This window comes from Mesoplodon densirostris, chromosome 3 (genome assembly GCF_025265405.1).
Source record: "Mesoplodon densirostris isolate mMesDen1 chromosome 3, mMesDen1 primary haplotype, whole genome shotgun sequence".
Lineage (NCBI taxonomy): Eukaryota > Metazoa > Chordata > Mammalia > Artiodactyla > Ziphiidae > Mesoplodon > Mesoplodon densirostris.
This window is the reverse complement of record NC_082663.1, coordinates 141,031,352-141,053,029: the sequence shown is the minus strand read 5'-3', so window position 1 is coordinate 141,053,029 and position 21,678 is coordinate 141,031,352. Positions and strand designations below refer to the sequence as shown.

At 49.4% G+C, this 21,678-nt stretch overlaps 1 protein-coding gene and 1 non-coding gene across 2 annotated transcripts; both read right to left on the bottom strand.

The window, feature by feature from the left end:
- Positions 1 to 2,839: 2,839 nt before the first annotated feature.
- Positions 2,840 to 6,323, bottom strand: RPL18A (ribosomal protein L18a). The gene is made up of 5 exons (XM_060093861.1): positions 6,235 to 6,323; positions 4,703 to 4,882; positions 3,974 to 4,103; positions 3,201 to 3,310; positions 2,840 to 2,987 (listed from the first exon to the last, which is right to left on the bottom strand). Exons 1-5 carry the CDS (start codon positions 6,250 to 6,252, stop codon positions 2,895 to 2,897), a joined length of 531 nt encoding a protein of 176 aa, XP_059949844.1. The 5' UTR covers positions 6,253 to 6,323; the 3' UTR covers positions 2,840 to 2,894.
- Positions 3,387 to 3,519, bottom strand: LOC132487287 (small nucleolar RNA SNORA68). The gene has a single exon (XR_009531576.1). It is a non-coding gene; the product is annotated as a small nucleolar RNA SNORA68 (small nucleolar RNA).
- Positions 6,324 to 21,678: the final 15,355 nt, after the last annotated feature.

The window sequence follows — 21,678 nt, the reverse complement described above, 5'->3', positions numbered from 1 at the left end:
TGTCTGCTGCCCCCACTCCTGCCTGCTGCCTGGGTTCCAGCGTTCCCACATCTCACTGGAGACACGGCAAGGGGCGGAGATGAGAGGTCATAAGCTACTCTAGCCCCAGCATGACCTGCTGGGTATCTGTCCTTGAACATCTAACCCTGCACTCAGTAAAAGCAAACCTTTATTACCACTCTGGGTGTCAGGATCTACTACAGGTCTCCTGGGCCTCCCCCCCACCCCCGTCTTGCCCTGGCACCTGCCCTTGGTCCTGACACAGGAGTGAGGTGCAGGGTGGATCAGGGATGGGCGGCTCTTCCCCAGGGCTCCCAGCCCTGACCAGTCTGTGACACCCAGCACCTTGACAAGCCCAGGGGCGGGACCTGGGAGTGCCTCAGCACCTGAGGAGGAGGGAGGGGCCCACCAGGCCTCTCGGGTTCCAGATTCCTGCCCATCCTTGGGCTGGCTGGGTGAGCCCAGGCAAGGACCTGTTCCTGGGCCCCAGCTGACCACAGAGAGGAGTCAGTGATCCAAGTGGCCAGTCCTGCCTCACAGACCACACATGGATGGGCCCATTTCCTCCTAGCTCTGGGCCTTTGCGCTGGTTGGTCCCGGCATCTCAACTCCCACTGGAGATTGAGGGTTCAGTTCAGTGGTTCTCACCTCCAGCCAGCTTTGGGAAGCCTACAAAGGTGTTTACTTCTCGTGTTCTAGTCATGCAGACCCAGGGTAAAAACAGCTGCTGGAGTACCAGCCATTGTGCCTACATTCTAGCCAGATGGTAGTTCCTGGAAATGGCCCACATCACTACTGCTAGCATCACATGCCCACCCCTAAGGTAAAAGGAGGCTAGGAAACTTTTCTGGGTGGCATCTAGATATGGAGATTCCTGAGGAAGGAGAGAAGGAATATTTAGGGCAACCAGGAATTCCTGCCAGAAAGCACAGGGTTAATGAAATCAACTAGGGAAACATAAAGAAAAACTTGGCCTGGCCCCCCAAAATACACCTTAAACATCAGAAAGTACCCCGAGGAAAAAAGTATTTGCAACATGTAGAGAGACTTTTTTCAGGCTTTTGCCCCACATACCTGAGCTTTTTTTGGGGGGGGATGGGGTGGGTGCACACCACATGGCTTACAGAATCTTAGTTCCCCAACCAGGGATTGAACCCGGGCCCCAGGGGTGAAAGCTCCGAGTCCTAACCACCAGACTGCCAGGGAATAACGATACCAGAGCTTTTAAAAAGTGATTCAACTTCGTAAGATTTTTTTCATTCATATAAATGATTTTTGTATCAGGGCAGTACACTTTCACATAAGGAAAAGCAAATTCAAATCCTAAGATGTGTTTTTTTTCAGCCACCAGCTTGCTAACCCAAGTTGTGGGCAAGGCTGGAGGAAAACATGACCCCTTCTTATTAAGTACTGTTGAGAATGAATTGGTACATCTGTGGAAGACATTTTGGCAGAGTTAACATCAACAATTTGACCCAGCATTGCCAGACCCAGGACTTTACCCCACGTGGTGCAGATACAGGTAGACGGATATTCACTGGCCATCACTACTCTTCTCAGAGGTACTTAACTCCTCCTGGTGACGCAGTGACACAGGTGGTCCCTGCCCTCTCAGACTCAGTCTGGTGAGGGACAGAAACCCCATGGTTTACAGTCTTCAGCGAGGCAGTGATGATCTGTGGAGAGTAGTCTAGGCACAGCACTCAGCAAGTGCAAAGGCCCGGGAGGTGGGAAAGAAGCACCGGTGTTGGAACAACAGGTGAAGCAGCCAGCAAGGACCCAGGGCCTGTCTTTCCCATGAGAATGGCTAGCTGTGCCTGAGCCCTGCCTTGGGCACCTCTCCAAGAACAGGTGGGGTTGAAGTGAGCTCGTTTTCTGGAAACCACCCAGGATCGTCCTGCCAACTAGTCCCACCGCCACAGGTGGGGAAGGGGAGACTGTGCCCCTATCCAGGACCACCCTCCAGGACTGGTTGCTCTCCCTGCCCGCCCAACTACCTCTTCGTGCCTCAGCTTCTTCCCAATCGACGGCTCTCTGGAACACAAGGCAGGTCCTCGTTGACCTGTGTACCCACTGCCTGCATAGTAGTGACTCCCTAAGGCTTGTCAACTGAGCAAATCGGGTCAGTGTCCAGACCTTCTGAAGAGAACACCAAGGTTCAAAGGGCCAGGGTTGCCCAGGGTGACACACCAAGGACAGATGTTCCCAACATCTGAGCTCTTAGCTGTGCCTCAGCCTCCAGGCCGAGGAGCTCAGGCCAGGGTGGGATTAGCTTCATGCCTGGAATTCCAGGAGACAGATGCCCACTGTGAAACCTTGACCTCCTTGGGCAGGATTAGGACAGCTTCATTCAAGGGGCCCCCAGCTGGCGAAGGGGAAACAAGCTAGCACAGCAGGCTCATGACCCTCTTGAACGCCCCCTTGTGCCTGCTGTGAGGATCTTGACCAGGGTTGTAGGCTGGGTGGGGAAGGCCACACACAGAATGAAACCAACCCCATCAACCTGATCTCCCCCAGGGTGCAGCTGTCATCTCACCACCACAGAAATGGGGGGCGGGAGGCACAGAGCTGAGAACTGTGTCTAATAAGGCAGGTAAGAAAGATTTGGGGGCCAAACCTGTGGCCTACAGCATACCCCGAAGCTCACAGCACAGAGCTGCCTGCTGGCACTGAGAGAGCTGAGGGGGGCAGGGGCTGGCCATTCCTAGAGCTCCCCTTCTGGAGAATCCAGTGTCAGGGTCCTACTCGAGGAGAGGACTCCTCCCAGAGCACTCACAGCTTGGCTGCACCCTTTTGAGTTCTGCAGGGTGTGCAAAGAAAACAACTGTATCGGAGCGCCTGGTTTTCCCAACGAGTTTTATTTGGGCAGACCTGGGGACAGGGAGGCCCTGCATCTAAAAGAAGGTGTTGGGCCTCTTGGTGGTGAAGCGTGGCTTGTGCTGGCGACGGAGGACCCGGTGGGGCAGTGGGAATTTGATCTTGGAGTCCTGTAATAAGAAAAGGCAGGCAAGGGGGTTTGGGGGAGGCTCTTAACCTCATCTCCCAGGGACCACTGAGGTGTGGCCACCCCCACTGGGCTCCTGCGTCAAACCCGGTGCTTTACTGCATCTCCCAAGTCTGGAGGAGCTGCCAGGCCAGTCTGGTGTTCCAGGGCAGCCCCCTCAGCCCAGCCTGCCCAGCAGGGCCCCGAGGGCACTCACGTGGAACTGCTTGACTGCTGGTCGGCGGCACTTGCTGGCTGCGATCTCCTCCACCTTCATGATCTGGATCGAGTGGGCCCGGGCACGGTGCCGGGCGCCCATGTCTCGGTCTACAGGGATCAGGAATGGGGGCACTTGGGGAACGAGTGGCCACAGCATCTGGTCCCAGCAGGTACTGGCTACCAAATGTGTAGAACCTCCAACTTCACTTTGAGGGGCATGGCTGCAGGCCCCCAAAGGCGACAAGATCCACTTGCTGTTAGCACCTCTGTTTAAACCGCTGTTACAAGAAACAGCAGTTCTTGGGTTTAGGTGCTTGGGCTCTGGTCCTGGTAGGTGACCCACCCTAGGAGCACCTGGGGCTGCGAATGGCAGGTCCCAACACTGGACAGGGGCTGGACTAGGTTCTGAGCAGCAGTTGCCTCTACACAAGGCGCTGACCTCAAACCTCAAGAAGGAGGTTCCAGATGCAGTTGGTGGTGGGCGACTGAACTGGCTCAGGAATGACTCGAGTACCCTCCCTCCAATCTCCTAAGTCCACTTGCTACCAAGGTTCCAGAAAAAGGTGTGCTTGGGGCATCCTCTCCACTCCTGCCCCCAAAGCAACACCTCCTGTGCCTCCCCTGTCACCATCCCTGGGACTCCCACCTACCCCCAAGAAAGCTCTTGCGTTTGTCCTGCCTCAGTCTGGCAGGAAGGATGTCAGACTGAGCCGCAAGTGCCTGCCCTGTGAGCCTAAAGGAGGGGCCCAGTTTGGGGACCCGGTGGCTTACAGCACTGGGTGACAGCGCCGGCTGTGGTCAGGTCCCGGTACTCCCGGTACATGTTGTGGGTGCCACTGCGGGAGTCATAGCGCAGCCAGATGCCGAAGTTCTTCACCCGCAGGGGAGATTTTTCGAACACCTGTGAAGGAGAGGAGACCAGCTGAGGCGAGAGCAGCAAGTGGGCTGCAATCAGACCCCCTCCATCCCTGAACCTCTGCTCCCGCCCCGCCCCGCCGCTCCAAAGGACAGCCCAGTCCCCAGGCCTCTCTTGCCTGTTTCCCAGTCCCCGCACCTTCAGACATCTGAGGGGAAATCTGCTGTGCAAGGGGAATTCCCATGGCAACAGCAGGGGTGCAGAGCAGTCCAGGCCGAGATGCTTCCCCCATGGGGACTGACACAGCTCCAGACCACCCCTCAACACAACTCTCCTGGGACCATCTGGGCCAAAAACCACCTGCTGCCCAATGCAGCCTCACAATGCAGAGTCCAGCATTTCCCCCCAACTTTACAGATGAGGCCCAGCCTCAACCAAGGGGTCCCAGCAGGCCTTCCCTGGGCCTTGGGCTTTCTCATTAGGAAAAGGGCACCGAGTCACCTATTCCATCCCAACCTAGGGCCTGAAGAGCACAAGGGAACAGGCCAGAATTTGTAAAGTCTGCTAACTCTGTGGGGTGACAGACGCCCCATGGGAGGGTGTAAATCCTCTCCGGATCCCACCCAGCCTCAGACACCCCATACCTGTCCACAGTAGACAATTTCCCCTGAAGACTTCTTCATCTTCTTCAGCTGAGATACAAAGTACCAGAAGCGGGACTTGGCAACAACATGGTTAGGCGCAAAGATCCGCATGCGATAGAGGGGCGGCGTGCGGCACTTGGGGGTCGGCAGGCAGCGCCCCACCACCTTGTATTCTCGAAGCTGAAAGAGAAACGGGGGTGAGGTGGGGCCAGCACCCAAAGCCCAGAGGTAACTGTGGAGACTCACTCTGCTCCCCTTCCCAAGCCTGCTGACAACCGGATCAGGGGACGGAGAAGGGTTAAGTCTCACCCCAGGGCCTCCACATGAAATCTGGCTGACTGTGGGTCATGCCACTGTCTGAACCTTCCACATAAAAGGGAGTGAGAGTGGGGAGGATTAACCAAGGTGCCTGTGTGCCCTTTGCCCTGGCTCAGGAAAGCTGGGTGAGGGTCTCAACCGCTCCCTTCCTCTCCCTTTCTATGGGTTGGCCTGGAACAGTCAAGCTGTCTCCTTCCTCCAGAGCATCTCTGCAGCTCACAGTAACTTGCCAAGATCCTCTTTCATTCCGGACCCCAGAGACAGTCAGCAGCCTGAGACCTCACAGCCAACTGCAGGCAGAACCAGGACAAGAATCCAGTTCCCTGCCCAGCTCTGGGCTCCCTGCACTGCTGTCATGACTTGCAGATGCCTCAGTTTTCCCAGCTGCTGTCCAAGGGGTTTGGACTCCCAAGTGTAAGCTCCCTGTTTACACAGATGCAAAAGGTGAAGATGTCTGCCAGGTCCAAATCCGTGCTATACTAGAAAGGAGCCATCTCCATAAGATGACCCGTCACCATTTTACTAATATCAATAGAACATAACCCCAAACCTCACAAACTCGGTTCCTACTTCTATCTCTCAACCTGACTCATCGGCCTCCCGGACCACCCATTCAGGAAGGGATACCGATGCGGTCGGTCCCTTTTCCAGTGTGGAAACTGGGACTGGAAAGCGGAAAATGACCCACCCATACTGTTTCTCCCCAGGGCCTACTCTTCCATCTCTGTGCTATTAACACCCTCTGATTTTGCCCAGCACTCTCCACAGCGATAAGGCTCGCACTCTGCATGTCAGCTCGAACTTATAAATTTCTTCTATTTCTCTCACAGCCATGCCAGGAGAAACAGAATTCTATTGCCCTCCCCCCAACTCCGCCCTCCCGCCACCTTGTCCACTTTGCTGATGGGAAAACTGAGGCTCGGAAGCTCGATGAGGTCCCGCGGCGCGTGTTTCCACGCCGCGCAACTTGTCCCTTCCCCTGGAAAGGAGACTCGGCCTCCCCGGCCTCCGCGATCCCCGGGCCGGCCAGGGCCATGCACCGGTCTCCCCACGCGGCTCCCGCAGTGGCCGCCATGTTGGCTGCAACTGGGGACGGCGGCGCGCGGGACCTAGCCGGAGCAAGCACTTCCCGCGTGTCCCATGCCTCCTCCCGTGGCCCACGATTCGGCCCGCTTCGCGTTCCCCGACTCCCTGCCCCACCGTGCTCGTCTTACCGTGCCCGAGGCCTTCATAGCGATCTATCCACGGTCGCCGCCACCCTCGAAAAGGAAATAATCGCTCTCGCGCAGCCGCTCATCTCGACTTCGTGGCCGGAAGTCCCTCCCATTCGAGGCCGCGAGCCCATTGGCTCGTCGGCCCCGAGCTCAATAAGATCTGCTTCTTCATTGGCTCCAGATCCACCAAACTCTCACAGCCCGGCCTCCGTTTGCGGCGAGACTACAACTCCCAAGACTCGGGGAGACTAGCCCTCCTGTTCAAACGCGACGTAAGGGAGTGTTGGCGCGCGCGCATGCCGGGCGTGGTAGATACTCTGGGAGGTTTCGGTGGCCCGTTCAGGGTTCCAGTCCCCCGGGATGCTTATGTATGTAGAAGCGGACCTCGGGTGGTCCAGGGGCTATGATGAGGTCGCGGCGCTTCCTCCCACTCCGGGTCTCTTTTCTCCCGGAGGTATGTTAACGGAGTTCTCGAGTTCTCTTCTGTTAAATGGGAATAATACTGGTGTTTTTCCTCCTAGAAATGTTACAATAATTAGATAAAATAGGGCTTCCCTGGTGGCGCAGTGGTTAAGAATCCACCTGCCAATGCAGGAGACATGGGTTCAAGCCATGGTCCGGGAAGATCCCACATGCCGCGGAGGGTCTAAGCCCGTGCACCACAACTACTGAGCCTGCGCTCTAGAGTCTGCGAGCCACGACTACTGAACCCGCGTGCCACAACTACTGAAGCCCGTGTACCTAGAGCCCGTGCTCCGCAACAAGAGAAGCCACCGCAACGAGAAGGCTGCGCACCTCAATGAAGAGTAGCCCCTGCTCGCCACAACTAGAGAAAACCCACGCACAGCAATGAAGACCCAACACAGCCAAGAATAAAATTTTTAAATTAGATAAAATAACTCGTGTAAAACGCCAGGCACAGAGCGATTAACAATCGCTAACTTTCATTAAGAGATGGAATGGTAGTTATTATTATTATGGGGGTGTGTGTCTGATTTGTGTTTCATAGTAGCAGATAGTTAAACCCCATCTGCTTGCTTCCAGTACAGATCCTGGGGCAGCGGGGGACGGGTGGGCGGGGCGGGGCGGGGGGTGGCGCTAGAACCGATCAAGGTGCAGCCCCACCTTTGAGGGGCTCCGGGCTTAGCAATTTGTTGGGGCAAAAAGAGGCTCTCCTGGAGGGGAGACCGAGAATAGAAAAGGAAAGAACTCACAATGTCAGGCTGTGAAGAAAAACAAAGAGGAAAGAGGGTAAATTGGAGGGTTTATTTTAGGAGGGAGGGCTCTTGGAGGAGGTGACAAATGAGCCCAATTAGAATTTTTTTATTATTAAGTAAAAAATTAATAATGGCTTAATTAAGTTATAATTCACATGCCATACAAATTCACACATTTAAATTGTACAATTCAATGGTTTTTTAAATTGCATTTACAGATATATGTGTATATATATATATAAACACACACACACAGTTGTGCAACATCACCATAAAATTTAGAACATTTCCATAATCCCCCAAAGAAGCCCCTTACCCTTAGCAGTCACTTTCCATTCCCTCCCCCTTCCCCAGCCCAGGGGTACTAAGAATCTACTTTTTACCTCTATGGATTTCCCTATTCTAGACATTTTACATAATTGGAATCATACAAAGTGAGATCTTTTGTGATTGGCTTCTTTCACTTAGCATATGTTTTCAAGGTTCATTCACATTATATCATGGATCAGTACTTCATTTCTTTTTATGGCTGAATAATATTCTATTGTGTAGATATATTTTATTTTGTTCATCCATTCTTCAGTTGATGGACATTTTCGTGGTTTCCACTTTTTGGGTATTGTAAATAAGGAGATAAGACAGTTGCGTGCAAATCTTTGTGTCAGTGTATGTTTTCATTTCTCTTGGGTATTGCTAGAGGTGGAATTGCTGGGTCACATGGTAATTCTATGTTTAACCGCCAGAGTATTTTATAAAATTCCTGCATCATTTTACATTCCCATCAGTAATGTGTGAGGGCTCCAAATTCACTTCCTCACTGATACTTTTAGTTATTTGTCTTTTATTATAACCATCCTAGTGGGTGTGAAGTGGTATCTCATTGTATTTTTTATTTGCTTTTCCCTGATGACTAATGATATTGGGCGTCTTTTCCTGTGCTTATTGGCCATACATATATCTTCTTCGGAGAAATGTCTATTCAAATTCTTTGCCCACTTTTAAATTGAGTGTTTTTTTTTAATAATTGAGTTGTAAGGGTTCTTCATATATTCTAGAGATTCATAGTTTCTTATCAGATATATGATTTGCAATTTTTTTTTCATTCTGTGGGTTAACGTTTCACTGTCTTGATGGAGTCCTTTGAAGAACAAAAGTTTAATTTTGAAGTCCATCTTATCTATTTTTTCTTTTGCTGCTTGTGCTTGTGGTGTCATGTCTAAGAAACTACTGCCTAATCCAGTTATGATGTTTATGTCTGTTTTCTTCTAATACTTTTATAATTTTAGCTCTTATATTTAGGCTTTTGATCCATTTTGAGTTAATTTTATGTGTGATATGAAACAACAGTCCAACTTCATTCTTTCACATGTGGATATTCAGTTGTTCCAGCACCATTTGTTGAAAAGATTATTCTTTCCCCTTTGAATTGTCTTGTCAAAGATAAATGTGTTTATTTCTGGATTCTTAATTTTATTCCATTGATCTATATATCCACCTTTATGCCGGTACCACATTGTTTTGATTGCTGTAGCTTTGTAGTAAGTTTTGAATTGGGAAGTGTTAATTCTACAGTTTTGATCTTGTTTTTCAAGATCAAAAAAGCTATTTGGGGTCCCTTAGATTTTCATATGAAGTTTAGGATTAACTTATCAATTTCTGCAAAGAAGCCAGCTGGGATTTTGACAGGGATTGTTTTGAATCTGTAGATCAATTGGGGGAGTGTTGTCACTTTAACAACAGTACATCTGCCATTTTACTTTTTGTTTTTCTATGCGTCCCACATCTTTTTTGTCTTTCCTCTATTCTTCCTTTACTGCTTTCCTTCTTTTTTCCCCCAGTTTTATTGAGATATAGTTGACATATAACACTGTATTAGTTTCAGGTGTACAATATAAGGATTTGATATACGTATATATTGTGAAATGATCACTACAATAAGTTTCGTTAACACATCCATTACCTGACATAGTTACAGTTTTTTTCCCTTGTGTTGAGAACTTTTAAGATCTATTCTCTCAGCAAATTTCAAATATAAAATACAGTATTGTTAACTCTAGTCATCATGCTGTACATTACATCCCCAGAACTTATTTATCTTGTCACTGGAAGTTTGTACCTTTTGACTCCCTTCACCCATCTCCCCTACCCCACCCCCACCTCTGGCAACCACCAATCTATTCTGTTTCTATGAGTTCATTTTTTTTAGGATCCACATATAAATGGAACCTATGTGTGGTATCTACATGTAAGTGGGGATCATACAGTATTTGTTTTTCTCTCTGTGAGTTATTTCACTAAGGATTATACCCTCAAGGTCCATCCATGTTGTTGGAAATAGCAGGATTTCCTTCTTTTCAATGGCTAATAGTCCCTTGTATACATATTCCACATTTTGTTTATCCAGTCATCTGTTGATGAACACATAGGTTGCTGCCATGTCCTAACTATTGTAAATAATGCTGCAATGAAATGGGAGTGCAAATATCTTTTTGAGTGAGTGTTATTGTTTTCCATCAGATAAATATACAGAGGTGGAATTGCTGGATCATATGGTAGTTCTAATTTTAATTTTTTTTAGGAACTTCCATACTATTTTCCATAGTGGCTTCGTCAATTTACATTTCTACCAACAGTGCAGGAGGGTTCCTTTTTCTCCATATTCTCACCTCCAATTGTTATCTCTTGTCTTTTTTTTTGGGGGGGGGGCGCACAGCAGGCATGTGCTATCTTAGTTCCCTGACCATGGATCGAACCCACACCCCCTGCAGAGGAAGCACGGAGTTTTAACTGCTGGACTGCCAGGGAAGTCCCACTCTTGTCTTTTTTTTTTTTTTTGACATATGTCGTGAATTTTAAAATTTATTTATTTATTTATTTATGGCTGTGTTGGGTCTTCATTTCTGTGCGAGGGCTTTCTCTAGTTGTGGCAAGCGGGGGCCACTCTTCATCGCGGTGCGCAGGCCTCTCACTATCGCGGCCTCTCCCGTTGCGGAGCACGGGCTCCAGACGCGCAGGCTCAGTAGTTGTGGCTCATGGGCCCAGTTGCTCCGTTGCATGTGGGATCTTCCCAGACCAGGGCTCGAACCTGTGTCCCCTGCATTGGCAGCCAGATTCTCAACCACTGCGCCACCAGAGAAGCCCCCGCTCTTGTCTTTTTGATGCTAGCCATTTTAACAGGTGTGAAGTGGTATTTCACTGTTTTTTTTTTAATTAATTAATTAATTTGGCTGCGTTGGGTCTTCGTTGCTAAGCGTGGGCTTTCTCTAGTTGCGGTGAGCGGGGGCTACTCTTCGTTGAGGTGAGTGGGCTTCTCTTGTTGCAGAGCACGGGCTCTAGGCATGTGGGCTTCAGTAGTTGTGGCACACAGGCTCAGTAGTTGTGGCTCGCGGGCTCTAGAGCGCAGGCTCAGTAGTTGTGGCACACGGGCTTAGTTGCTCCGCGCATGTGGGATCTTCCCGGACCAGATCTCAAACCCGTGTCCCCTGCATTGGCAGGAGGATTCTTTTTTTTTTTTTTTTTTTTTGCGGTACGCGGGCCTCCCACTGTTGCGGCTCCTCCCCCTGCGGAGCACAGGCTCCGGCCACGCAGGCTCAGAGGCCATGGCTCACGGGCCCAGCCGCTCCGCGGCATGTGGGATCTTCCTGGACCGGGGCACGAACCCGTGTCCCCTGCATCGGCAGGCGGACTCTCAACCACTGCGCCACCAGGGAAGCCCTGGCAGGCGGATTCTTAACCACTGTGCCACCAGGGAAGCTCTAGCTTGCCTCTTTATTGGCTTTTGAGCAGCGAGCAGCCAGACCGCAATTTCAGTAACATTACTACCTGGTGTCATTTCCTGACTTCAATACAGCTTTGTTCCTCTCATCTCCTTTGTGCTATTATTGACAAATATATTACATTTCTACATGTTATAGGCCCCCAAATAAAATTAATATATATTTTTATACACCTGCTTTTTAAAATCAGATGAGACAAAAGGAGAAGAAATATGCATGTATGCTGTTTTTTATAATTACAGAATTACCTTTATCTGTGGTCTTTAAGTTTTTTGTATGCATTCCAATTAATGCTTTTTTTTTTTTCCCCCCTGCATTTTGGGGTCTTTCTGTGCTGAAGAAGTCGTGAGCCCAACATGGGAAGGAGATTAGTTAGTCCATGTCTTCCAGGTGGACACTTAGGTTGTGAAAACTGGGAAACTTGGCCGGAGAACATGATGGAAGAAGGGCGGTCAAGGCATCTGACCTACACCCTCCTGGCTCTGGCCCCTTACCTGGGCCGTCTGACAGGCGAGAGGCGACTCCACCCGGACAGCGCTGCTGCAAGTGTCCACCAGGTGGCAGCAGAGCCTTTGCCCGTCTTTGCCGGGTCGAGGCCAATAGCCGGGGACATCTGTGTGGGATAGGCACAGGTTCGAATCTCACTGAATGTTTCCTGGCGCATCACTGTTCTGGGCCTCAGTTTCCCTACCCGTAAGGTGAGGTTAATAATAGTCCCCAGCTCTTAGAATTGTTGGGAGGTTTAAATGGTGTATAATTATTTGGACTGAGGTGGCAGGGGCTCTGCCTTTGCTGACTGTGCCCTTCCCACTGTGCCTGAACTCTAGGCCTCGGTTTCCCCAGGCTGCGGGGAGGGAACAGGCGGTGGAAAGAGGTCCTGGAGCCTGGGGCACAAATCAAGTCCTGGGAGGGCAGGAGAGGGTCCAGAGAAAGGGAAGTAAGAAGGACAGGAGAGGAGAAGGGAAAGGGGAGGAGGATGAAGTAGAGAGGGAGGGTCACAGGCAGAGCCCTGGCCTTGGGACCTGGCGCTTCTATCTCCAAAGCCTGGGTCAGGGTGACCCCTGCAGCTAGGAGGAGGAACGAACGTGTGGGGTGTGTGTGTGTGTTCTGCCTAAAAAGCTTTTTTTTTTTTTTTTTTTTTTTTGGCATTTTGGTCCTGCCTGGCAAGTTTTGCCATGGTCTCCGCCGCGCTCCTGACCCACCCTTTTGCGCCTGCGCATCCCTCCCGGCTCCCCCACCTCGCGCCACGCAGGAACCCGAGCCGGATAAGCTGGTGCTGGACCGGGGATCTCAAGCCAGGCGTCCCTCCGTTTCTGTCATCACCATTCAATTTGGTGCAGCCAGGTTCCTGGTTCGAGAGGCGGCCCCTGAGCACCCGGGAACAGTTTGTTAATCCAGGCTTCTCGTGTGCACTTCGGCTTGCATCACCAAGTAGCCTCTCCTATCTTGACTGTCACCTTCGGAGCTCCCCTATCTTGCCCACTCCCTTCTCCATCTCGGTTACTGGCACCTCCATCCTTCCAGAGCCTGGCTGGCAGGAGTTCTGCTCCTTTCTTTTTGTCCCCAAAACGTCCCCAAGACATCCACTCCCTTGTACCCCAGGTGCCACCCCATCCTGGCCCTAGCCCCTCCTGCCCCCTCCTCTCCTGTCCACAATTGTCCCTTCTCCCAACTTCCTAAGGCTCCTCCGCCAAATTCATTCATTCATTCATCAGTGCTTACTGTGTATCGGGAACTGGGACACAGCCCTGACAAGGTTAACCAAAAACTCCAGCCCTGGGGGAGCTGACATACTAATGGGGGAAATGGACAAAAGCAAGATAAATAAGAAAAACGCATGCCACAGCAGAGCGTGATGTGTGCTAGGGAGAAAAATTAAGTGAGGAAGGTGCTCTCTGTGGGCTCTGTGCAGCTATCTCCCCCCAACCCACGCCCAGGGGCCAAACCCCCATTTCCCTTTCTCAGCCTAATTTGGGGTGGGGGAGTCCTAGGGCGTTGTGAGGTGGGGAAGCAAAGCAAGCTGGAGGCTCCACTTCCCCCAGCTTCAATTTTCCCATCTGTAAATGGGAATCACAGTGCACACCTCTGAGGTTGTTTTGAGGATTAAATGAATTCCTATGTGTCAAAAGCCTCAGTGGGGGGCTTCCCTAGTGGCACAGTGGTTAAGAAACTGCTTGCCAATGCAGGGGACGTGGGTTCAATCTCTGGTCCGGGAAGACCCCACATGCTTGGAGCAAGTGAGCCTGCGCACCACAACTACTGAAGCCCGCACGCGACAACTACTGAAGCACACGAGCCTAGAGCCCGTGCTCCGCAACAAGAGAAGCCACCGCAATGAGAAGCCCGCGCACCGCAACGAAGAGTAGCCCCTGCTCGCCACAACTAGAGAAAGCCCGCGCACAGCAACAAAGACCCAACGCAGACAAAAAAAGAAAAAATAAAATAAAAGCCTCAACGGGTGCCTGGTGTACTGGTGAGCGCTTGATATGTGTTTGTTGTTCTCATTATCAGTGATTGGTTTGGTTCACGGTCAAGCTCCGAACAGCAGCTCCAGGCATTCCCATTTCCCCTCGCAATCTATGTATTTAAATATGTTTCGTTTTTTTGATCAAACACTTAATTTTTTTTTTTTGCGGTACGCGGGCCTCTCACTGTTGTGGCCTCTCCCGTTGCGGCCTCTCCCGTTGCGGAGCACAGGCTCCGGATGCGCAAGCTCAGCGGCCATGGCTCACGGGCCCAGCCGCTCCACGGCATGTGGGATCCTCCCGGACCGGGGCACGAACCCGCGTCCCCTGCATCGGCAGGCGGACTCTTAACCACTGCGCCACCAGGGAAGACCCAAACACTTAACTTTTAAACACTATTAACAGATACAAAATTCAACAGGCACAAGAAGGTAAACAACATAAACTGTCTCCCTCTTTCACCTATCATGGCTGCCCGGTTCTCTGCCCCAGCGGACACCATGGGAACAAGTTGTTTATGTTTCCCTGCAAAGAGGGTCTTCACCAATACGAGGAAATCTTCATTGTCTCTTCTCTTTCTATACAAACTGAAGCTTCCTGCCCAGACTTCCTGCACCTTGCTTTTTCCCTCACAGAATATCTGTGAGGTCTTCCCACACTGTCAGCATTGGGCTACCTTATTCTTTTGCATATCTGCATAATATTTCATGCGGAGAATGGCCATAGTTTATTCAGTGAATCCCCTGTGGCTGGACATCTAGGTTGTTTCCAACTGATTGCTGTTATAAGAATGCTTTGATGAATAAATAACACAGCATAGGTATCATTCCTGGAAGGCTCATTTGCTAGAAGGAGACTTGCTGGGTTTCAGGGCAATTTCTTCAGCTTCGTCTGGTCCCTTCCATTGAGCTGGGTCATTTCCACTTTTTTTTTTTTGGCTGTGCTTCACGGCTTGTAGGATCTTAGTTCCCCAACCAGGGATCAAACCCACAGCAGTGGAAGAGTCCTAACCACTGGACCACCAGGGAATTCCCTCATTTCCACTCTTGACAGCAGCAAACAAGAATTTGTTCCTGCAGACCCTCAAGAATACACCAAGTGCTCACACTTTTCATCTGTGATGGTCTGACAGGTGGGAAACGGCCCTTTGGTATTCCTTCCTCCCTACCACCCATCTTTTCGGCTCGACTGAAGTATAATTGGAGTCCACAAAATTGCACTTATTTAAAATGCACACTTTACATAGTTTTGACAAGTGTGTAAATCTATGAAATAATGACTTCGATCAAGATCATGAACACCGGACTTCCAGGTGGTGCAGTGGTTAACAATCCACCTGCCAATGCAGGGGACACGGGTTCGAGCCCTGGTCCAGGAAGATCCCACATGCGTGGAGCAACTAAGCCCATGCACCACAACTACTGAGCCTGTGCTCTAGAGCCTGCAAGCCACAACTACTGAACCCACATACCACAACTACTGAAGCCCGTGGGCCTAGAGCCTGTGCTCCACAACAAGAGAAGCCACTGCAATGAGAAGCCCACGCACTGCAACGAAGAGTAGCCCCCGCTTGCTGCAACTAGAGAAAGCCCACGTGCAGCGACAAAGACCCAACAACGAAGACCCAATGCAGCCAAAAATAAATAAATTTATTTTAAAAAAATCATGAACGCCATCCCCCACAGTATCCTGCACCCCTTTGCTGTGATTTTTCTCCACTTTCATCCGCAGGCAACCCTGATCTGCTTTCTGTCACTAAGATGAGTTTGCACGGTCCAGAATTTTATATGGAAGTTTTGTGCTTGTCTTCTTTCACACAGCATCATGATTCAGAGATTGTTCCATGTTGTTGTTTGTATCAATAGTTCATTCCCTTTTATTGCTGAGTTGTATTGCACTGGATGGCTGGACCACAGCTTGTTCATTCATTCACCTGCTGATGAACTTTTAGGTTGTTTTCCGTTTAAGACTATTACAAATAAAGCTTCGATGAACGGTGGAATACAAGGCCTTGCATGGACATCCATTTTATTTTCTCTAAATACCTAGGAGTGGAATGGCTGAGTCAGAGTGTAATTCTATGTTCAGCTTTAAGAAACTGCCAAACTCTTTTCCACAGTGGCTGCATCATTTTGCATTCCCACCAGCAATGCATTGTCAATACTTGTTATTGTCTGTCTTTTTAAATTTTTCCCATTCTAGTGGGTGTGAGGTGGTATCTTCATGTGGTTTTGATTTGCGTTTCCCTGATGGCTAGCAATGTTGAGCATCTTTTCATGTGCTTGTTGGCCATTCATACGTCCTCTCTGGTGAAGTGTCTGTTCAAATCTGTTGCCCAATTTCTTATTGAGTTGTTTGTCTTTTATTATTGAGTTGTTAGAGTTATTGATATATTCTGGATACAGGTATTTTGTTTATTTAATATTTGCATTGCAAATATTTTCTCCTGATCTATGTCTTGCCTTTCTGTTTTCTCAGTGGTGTCTTTTAAAAAGATATTTTTTTTAAGATTTTTTTTTTGACGTGGACCATTTTTAAGGTCTTTATTAAATTTGTTACAGTATTGCTTCTGTTTTATGTTTTGGTGTTTTGGTCATGAGGCATATGGGATCTTAGCTCCCTGACCAGGGATTGAACCCACACCCCCTGCATTGGAAGGTGAAGTCTTAAGCACTGGGCCACCAGGGAAGTCCCTCTGTGTGTCTTTTGAAGAGCAAAATGATGAAGTCTAACTTATCAATGTTTTCTAGCTGAGACAACTTTGCCTACCACAGTTTGCAAAATTTTTTCTTCTATGTTTTTTTCTAGATGTCTTATACCTTTAGGTTATACATTCAGGTCTGTGATCCATTTTGAGTTAATTTTATGTATGGTGTGAGGTAAGGGTTGATGTTAATTTTTTCCCATATGATGTCTAGTTGTTCCATTACTGTTTGTTGAAAAAACTTTCCTTTCCTCCATTTAGTTGCCTTAGTATCTGTGTCAACAATCAACTGGTTATATTTATATGAGTCCGTTACTCTAATCTATTCTGTTTTATTGATCTACCTGTCTATCTTTTCACCAATACCAAATTGTCTTGATTACTCTAGCTCTATAATAAGCCTAGAAGTCAGGTAGAATAAGTCCTCTGATTTTATCTTCTTTTTAAAAGTCACCTTGGCCCTTTGCAATTCTATATGAATTTTAAAGTCAGTGCCAGTTTCTATAAAAAAAAATTCTGCTGAATTTAGATTGGAATTACATTGACTCTGTAGACCATTTTGCGGACAACTGTTGTTTTAATAACATTGAATCTTCCAACCCATGAACATGGTATTTCTTTCCATTTATTTATGTATTCATGAATTTCTCTCAGCAATATCTGTAGCTTTTAGTACAACAATCTTAGACTTCTTTTGTTAGATTTATTCCTAGGTATTTTATCTTTTTGGTGCTGCTGCAAATGGCATTTAAAATTGTTTTCATTTTCAGTTGTTTCCTGCTAGTATGTAAAAATTCAACTGAACTTTACACATTAATTTTTTAACCTGTGAACTTGCTAAATTCATTTATTAGTTCTAGTAGTTGTCATAGATTCCCTTGGATTTTTATATAAACAATCATATTATCTGCAAACAGGGACAAATTTACCTCCTCCTTTCCAATCTTTAAACCTTTTATTTATTTTTCTTGCCTCATTGCAATGGTTATGACCTCCAGAACAATGTTGAATAGAAGAGGTGAGAATGGACATCCTTGTCTTTTTCCCAATCTCAGGAGGACACAATTCAATCTTTTACATTAAGTATAATATTACCTGTAGACTTTTTTGGTAGGTATTCCTTAACAGATTGAGGAAGTTCCCATTTGCACATGGTTTGCTAAGACTTTTTATCATGAAGAGGTGTTGACTTTCATTTCCTGCATCCATTAAAATAATCATATGGTTTCACTATACAGTTGATCCTTGAACAACTTGGGGGGTTAGGGGTGCTGACCCCCATGCATTAAAAAATCCATGGATAACTTTATATTCAGCCCTCCATATCTGAGGGCCCACTGATTTCATCAACTGCAGAATGTGTAGTACTGTAGTACATATTTATTGAAAAAAATTTGCGTACAGGTGGACCCTCACAGTTCAACCCCATGTTATTCAAGGGTCAATCCAGCTTTTAATTTGCATTTCTCTTATTATGAGTGAGGCTGAGCATCTTTTTCTGGGTTTAACAGCCATTTGCATTTCTTTTTCTGTGATTTCTGGGTTCATATCCTGCTAAGTCATCAGCATTTTCTTATTGTCTTCTAGGAGTTGCTTATATTATGAAGATATTTTATCCATGACATGAGCTTACCTTTGTTTCCAGTTCCATTTATTTATCCTTTGTATTTATGGCTTTTTGCCTCGAGAAAAGTTGGGATATTTGCATCACTGAAGTTTCCAATTTATTCTTTTTTAATTAATTTATTTATTTATTTATTTATTTTTGGCTGTGTTGGGTCTTCGTTTCCGTGCGAGGGCTTTCTTTAGTTGCAACAAGTGGGGGCCACTCTTCATCGCGGTGCGCAGGCCTCTCACTATTGCGGCCTCTCTTGTTGCGGAGCACAGGCTCCAGACGCACAGGCTCAGTAGTTGTGGCTCACGGGCCTAGTTGCTCCGCGGCATGTGGGATCCTCCCAGACCAGGGCTCAAACCCGTGTCCTCTGCATTGGCAGGCAGATTCTCAACCACTGTGCCACCAGGGAAGCCCTCCAGTTTATTCTTGGGAAAATTCTGGGCTCTGCTTCCTGGAATCTCCTCATGGAGACGTCACATGCTCCTATCTGGGACTGGTGGTGCCACCTTTGTCCTGACTCTGTTCCCCTTCTGCTCACTCTCAACATACCACAGTGACCATAGAGTTATCAGGGGCCTAGAGACTCACTGTCCTTCCTGGAGGGCAGGAACCTCCCTCTCAGGGCCAGGGATGGGAGTACACGTTTGCATTCTTCTCTGCTGAAGCCACCCAGGAAATGAAAGAAAAATACTATGGCTAAGCTCCCATGCAGCACTTCCTGCCACAAGCCTGCTCTGGCTCCCACTGTGCTGAGGACACACCTCATACCTCTTCCCTCCACCCACAAGTCCCTACTGATGCCTCCAAACGTCTCAGCACACCTTTTCCCTGCCACCCTGTCCTTCTCAGGAACACTGTGACCTTGCCCATCTTCTCAGCCTTTGCCTGGGCTGTTCCTCTGCCAGAACTCCCCACGCCTCCAGATTGCTCTCTGGTTAATTCTACTTGTCCTTGGATTTCAGTATCAAAGTCACTTCCTCCACGCATCTCTCCCAGACTCAGAGTTTCTCCTAGCAGCCTGGCACTGAGGGCCACTGAAACGCTGATTCGATAATAGTTTATTTATTGTCATCTCCCCCACTAGACTGTTGGCTCCACCAGGCAGAGACTGGGTCTGCTCTGTCCCCTGCAGTGTCCCCAGTGCCCTGCACACAGGAAGTGCCCAAGAAGTGTCTGTGGATGACTGAATTAAAGTCAACAAAATCGTACCAAAGCCATTTTAGTGCCAGGGCTTGTGACGGGATTACAGAGATGAAAGGGTCCTCTTAAATCTGTCCCCAAAGCTCTACTTTCTGGGGTTTGTATCCTACTAAGGACACTGGCCCTGGTCTGACCTGGACACTGCCCCACTCCTCCACTCATGACAGCCTCAGGGGTGTTAAAAAACATCCATCAGACCCCGCTGTGATCTGGCCCCAGCTGACTGCCCTGCCATCCCCCTCCCTCCTCACTGTACCCAGCCACGCCCTTGGGGCCATAAACAGCTCGACTCACTCCCACCTCTGGGCCTTGGCGCTGGTAGTGTTCTCTGCCAGGAGTCCTCTTTGTCCCGCTTCAGATTCCTGCTTGATCCTTCCTGGCCTCTACACAGAGCCTCGGACCCCTGCACCGGAGCCCCAGCCTGTGCCTGTCCTGTCACCTTGGTTTTCTTTGTTATCCATAATGATTAATTGCCTCCCTGCCAGACCAGATAGTGAGGTGAGCCTGAGGGCAGGTCCGGGTCTGTCTGGTTTTCACAGTTTCTAGGGCTGGGCTTAAGGCACAGAGCACAATAGTGGGCTATTATCCCTCCCAGGGTCTCTTGGGAGAAATACCTTGAAGGAGAACTTGACTTTTGTCTGGGGCAACTTCCCTGCCTCCTTCCTGGGCAGATCCAGCCCAGTTCCCTTCCTTAGGTGCGAAATTAGTTCATCTAGGTGCCCAGCTCACACATGCCACAGATGGGTAAACTGAGGCTGGAGAAGCCAGGATGTTGCCAGGGCCCCACAGAGAGTGAGTCCTGCAGCCTGCTGAGGCACCCCTGTGTGACCTGGGCCCTTCTCTGTGCTGTCACCCCTTCCCTTAGGTCTGGGGTCTCCAACAGCCTGTCTGAGCAGGACTGCTGCTGCAGAGGCTTCCGGAACTTTCTGCCCCTCCCCCCCATCGCCCACATGGCCATGACTTTCGGTAAGTGACAGCAGCTCAGGAAGCTGAGGGGCCCACACAGGAAGGAGCGAGTGGGACTTTCCTCCCGCTGTTGCTCGCCTCTGCCCTCCCGTAGCTGGCCCAGAGGTCCTCACCTCCAGGTAAGAGCTGGTGGTGCCACAGGGCTCTGGTCGGGGATGGGCGTGGGAGGAGACTGTGTGGATGGTCGCAGCTGGGGACAAAGGCAAGTTTGCCTTTCAGGCCTCTGAGGAAAGCTGCCAGATGTGAGCTGGGACAGCTGGGTGTGTGGCCTCTGGCAAAGCGCTCCCCTCTCTGGGCCTCAGTTTCGTTCTGCATAGGAGACCTCGAATTCCCAGCTTCCTGGACCTGAAAGAATCATTGCGCATGCGCCCAGGGCTCCCGGTCCCTGAGGGGACAGTTCGAAGCCCCTAAAATCCCAGGTCCCAGGCTGGAACACTGGGGGACCAGCCAACCTTCCCGGCATGCGGGACTTTTGGTGTTAAAACAGGGGCATTTTTCTGGGCTCCAGACAGACTTTCTTTTTTTACTTTCAATATTTTAAAAATCATGTTTCTTTTTTTTTTTATAAATGTATGTATTTATTTTTGGTTGCGTTGGGTCTTCATTGCTGTGAGCAGGCTTTTCTCTGGTTGCGGCGAGCGGGGGCTACTCTTCGTTGCGGTGCGTGGGCTTTTCCTTGCGGCGGCTTCTCTCGCTGCAGGGCACAGGCTCTAGGCACGTGGGCTTCAGTAGTTGTGGCATGTGGGCTCAGCAGTTGTGGCTCACGGGCTCAGCAGTTGCGTCTCGCGGGCCCAGTTGCTCCGCGACATGTGGGATCCTCCTGGACCAGGGCTCGAACCCGTGTCCCTTGCATTGGCAGGTGGATTCCTGACCACTGAGGCACCAGGGAAGCCTTAAAAATCATGTTTCTTTAAGATTTATTTTAAACACAAGACACACTGTGTGATTCCATTTACATAAAGGTGCAAATTTGGGCAAGATCAGGACGACTGAGAAATAAGACTGTGGGCACCTCTGTGGGGAGTGACAAGATGGGGTGGTGGCGGGGAGGGTCAGAGGTCACGGGACGGGAACGTTCCAATTCCTGGTCTGGGAGCTGATGACAACGGACTGTCCCTTGGGGAAAGTTCTGTCTCCTCCACGCCCTGCCTCCCTGATGGTAACCCCTAAACCACTGTGCTAAGGGACCTTCCTGTCTGGTTCATCTGGCATTTGTCAAGGGCTTGCTGGGCATGTCACCAAGGATTTGTGCCACTTAGCATGGATTAAACGTGTTGACAGCTCAGGCTGGGCTCAGCAAGCCACCTCACTGAAGCAGGTGGGAATCAGCACATTTCACAGCCGAAAAAGCTGCGTCCCAGCAGTGGAAGCCCTGCTGGGGTCATGAAACCAGAATGCGGTGGGGCTGGGATTTGAACCCAGAGCCTGGGGTTTTTACCTATCCCCAGTCCCAGGCTTATATTCTGGGTGTGTTAAAATCTCATTAATGCTATCAGCCCCC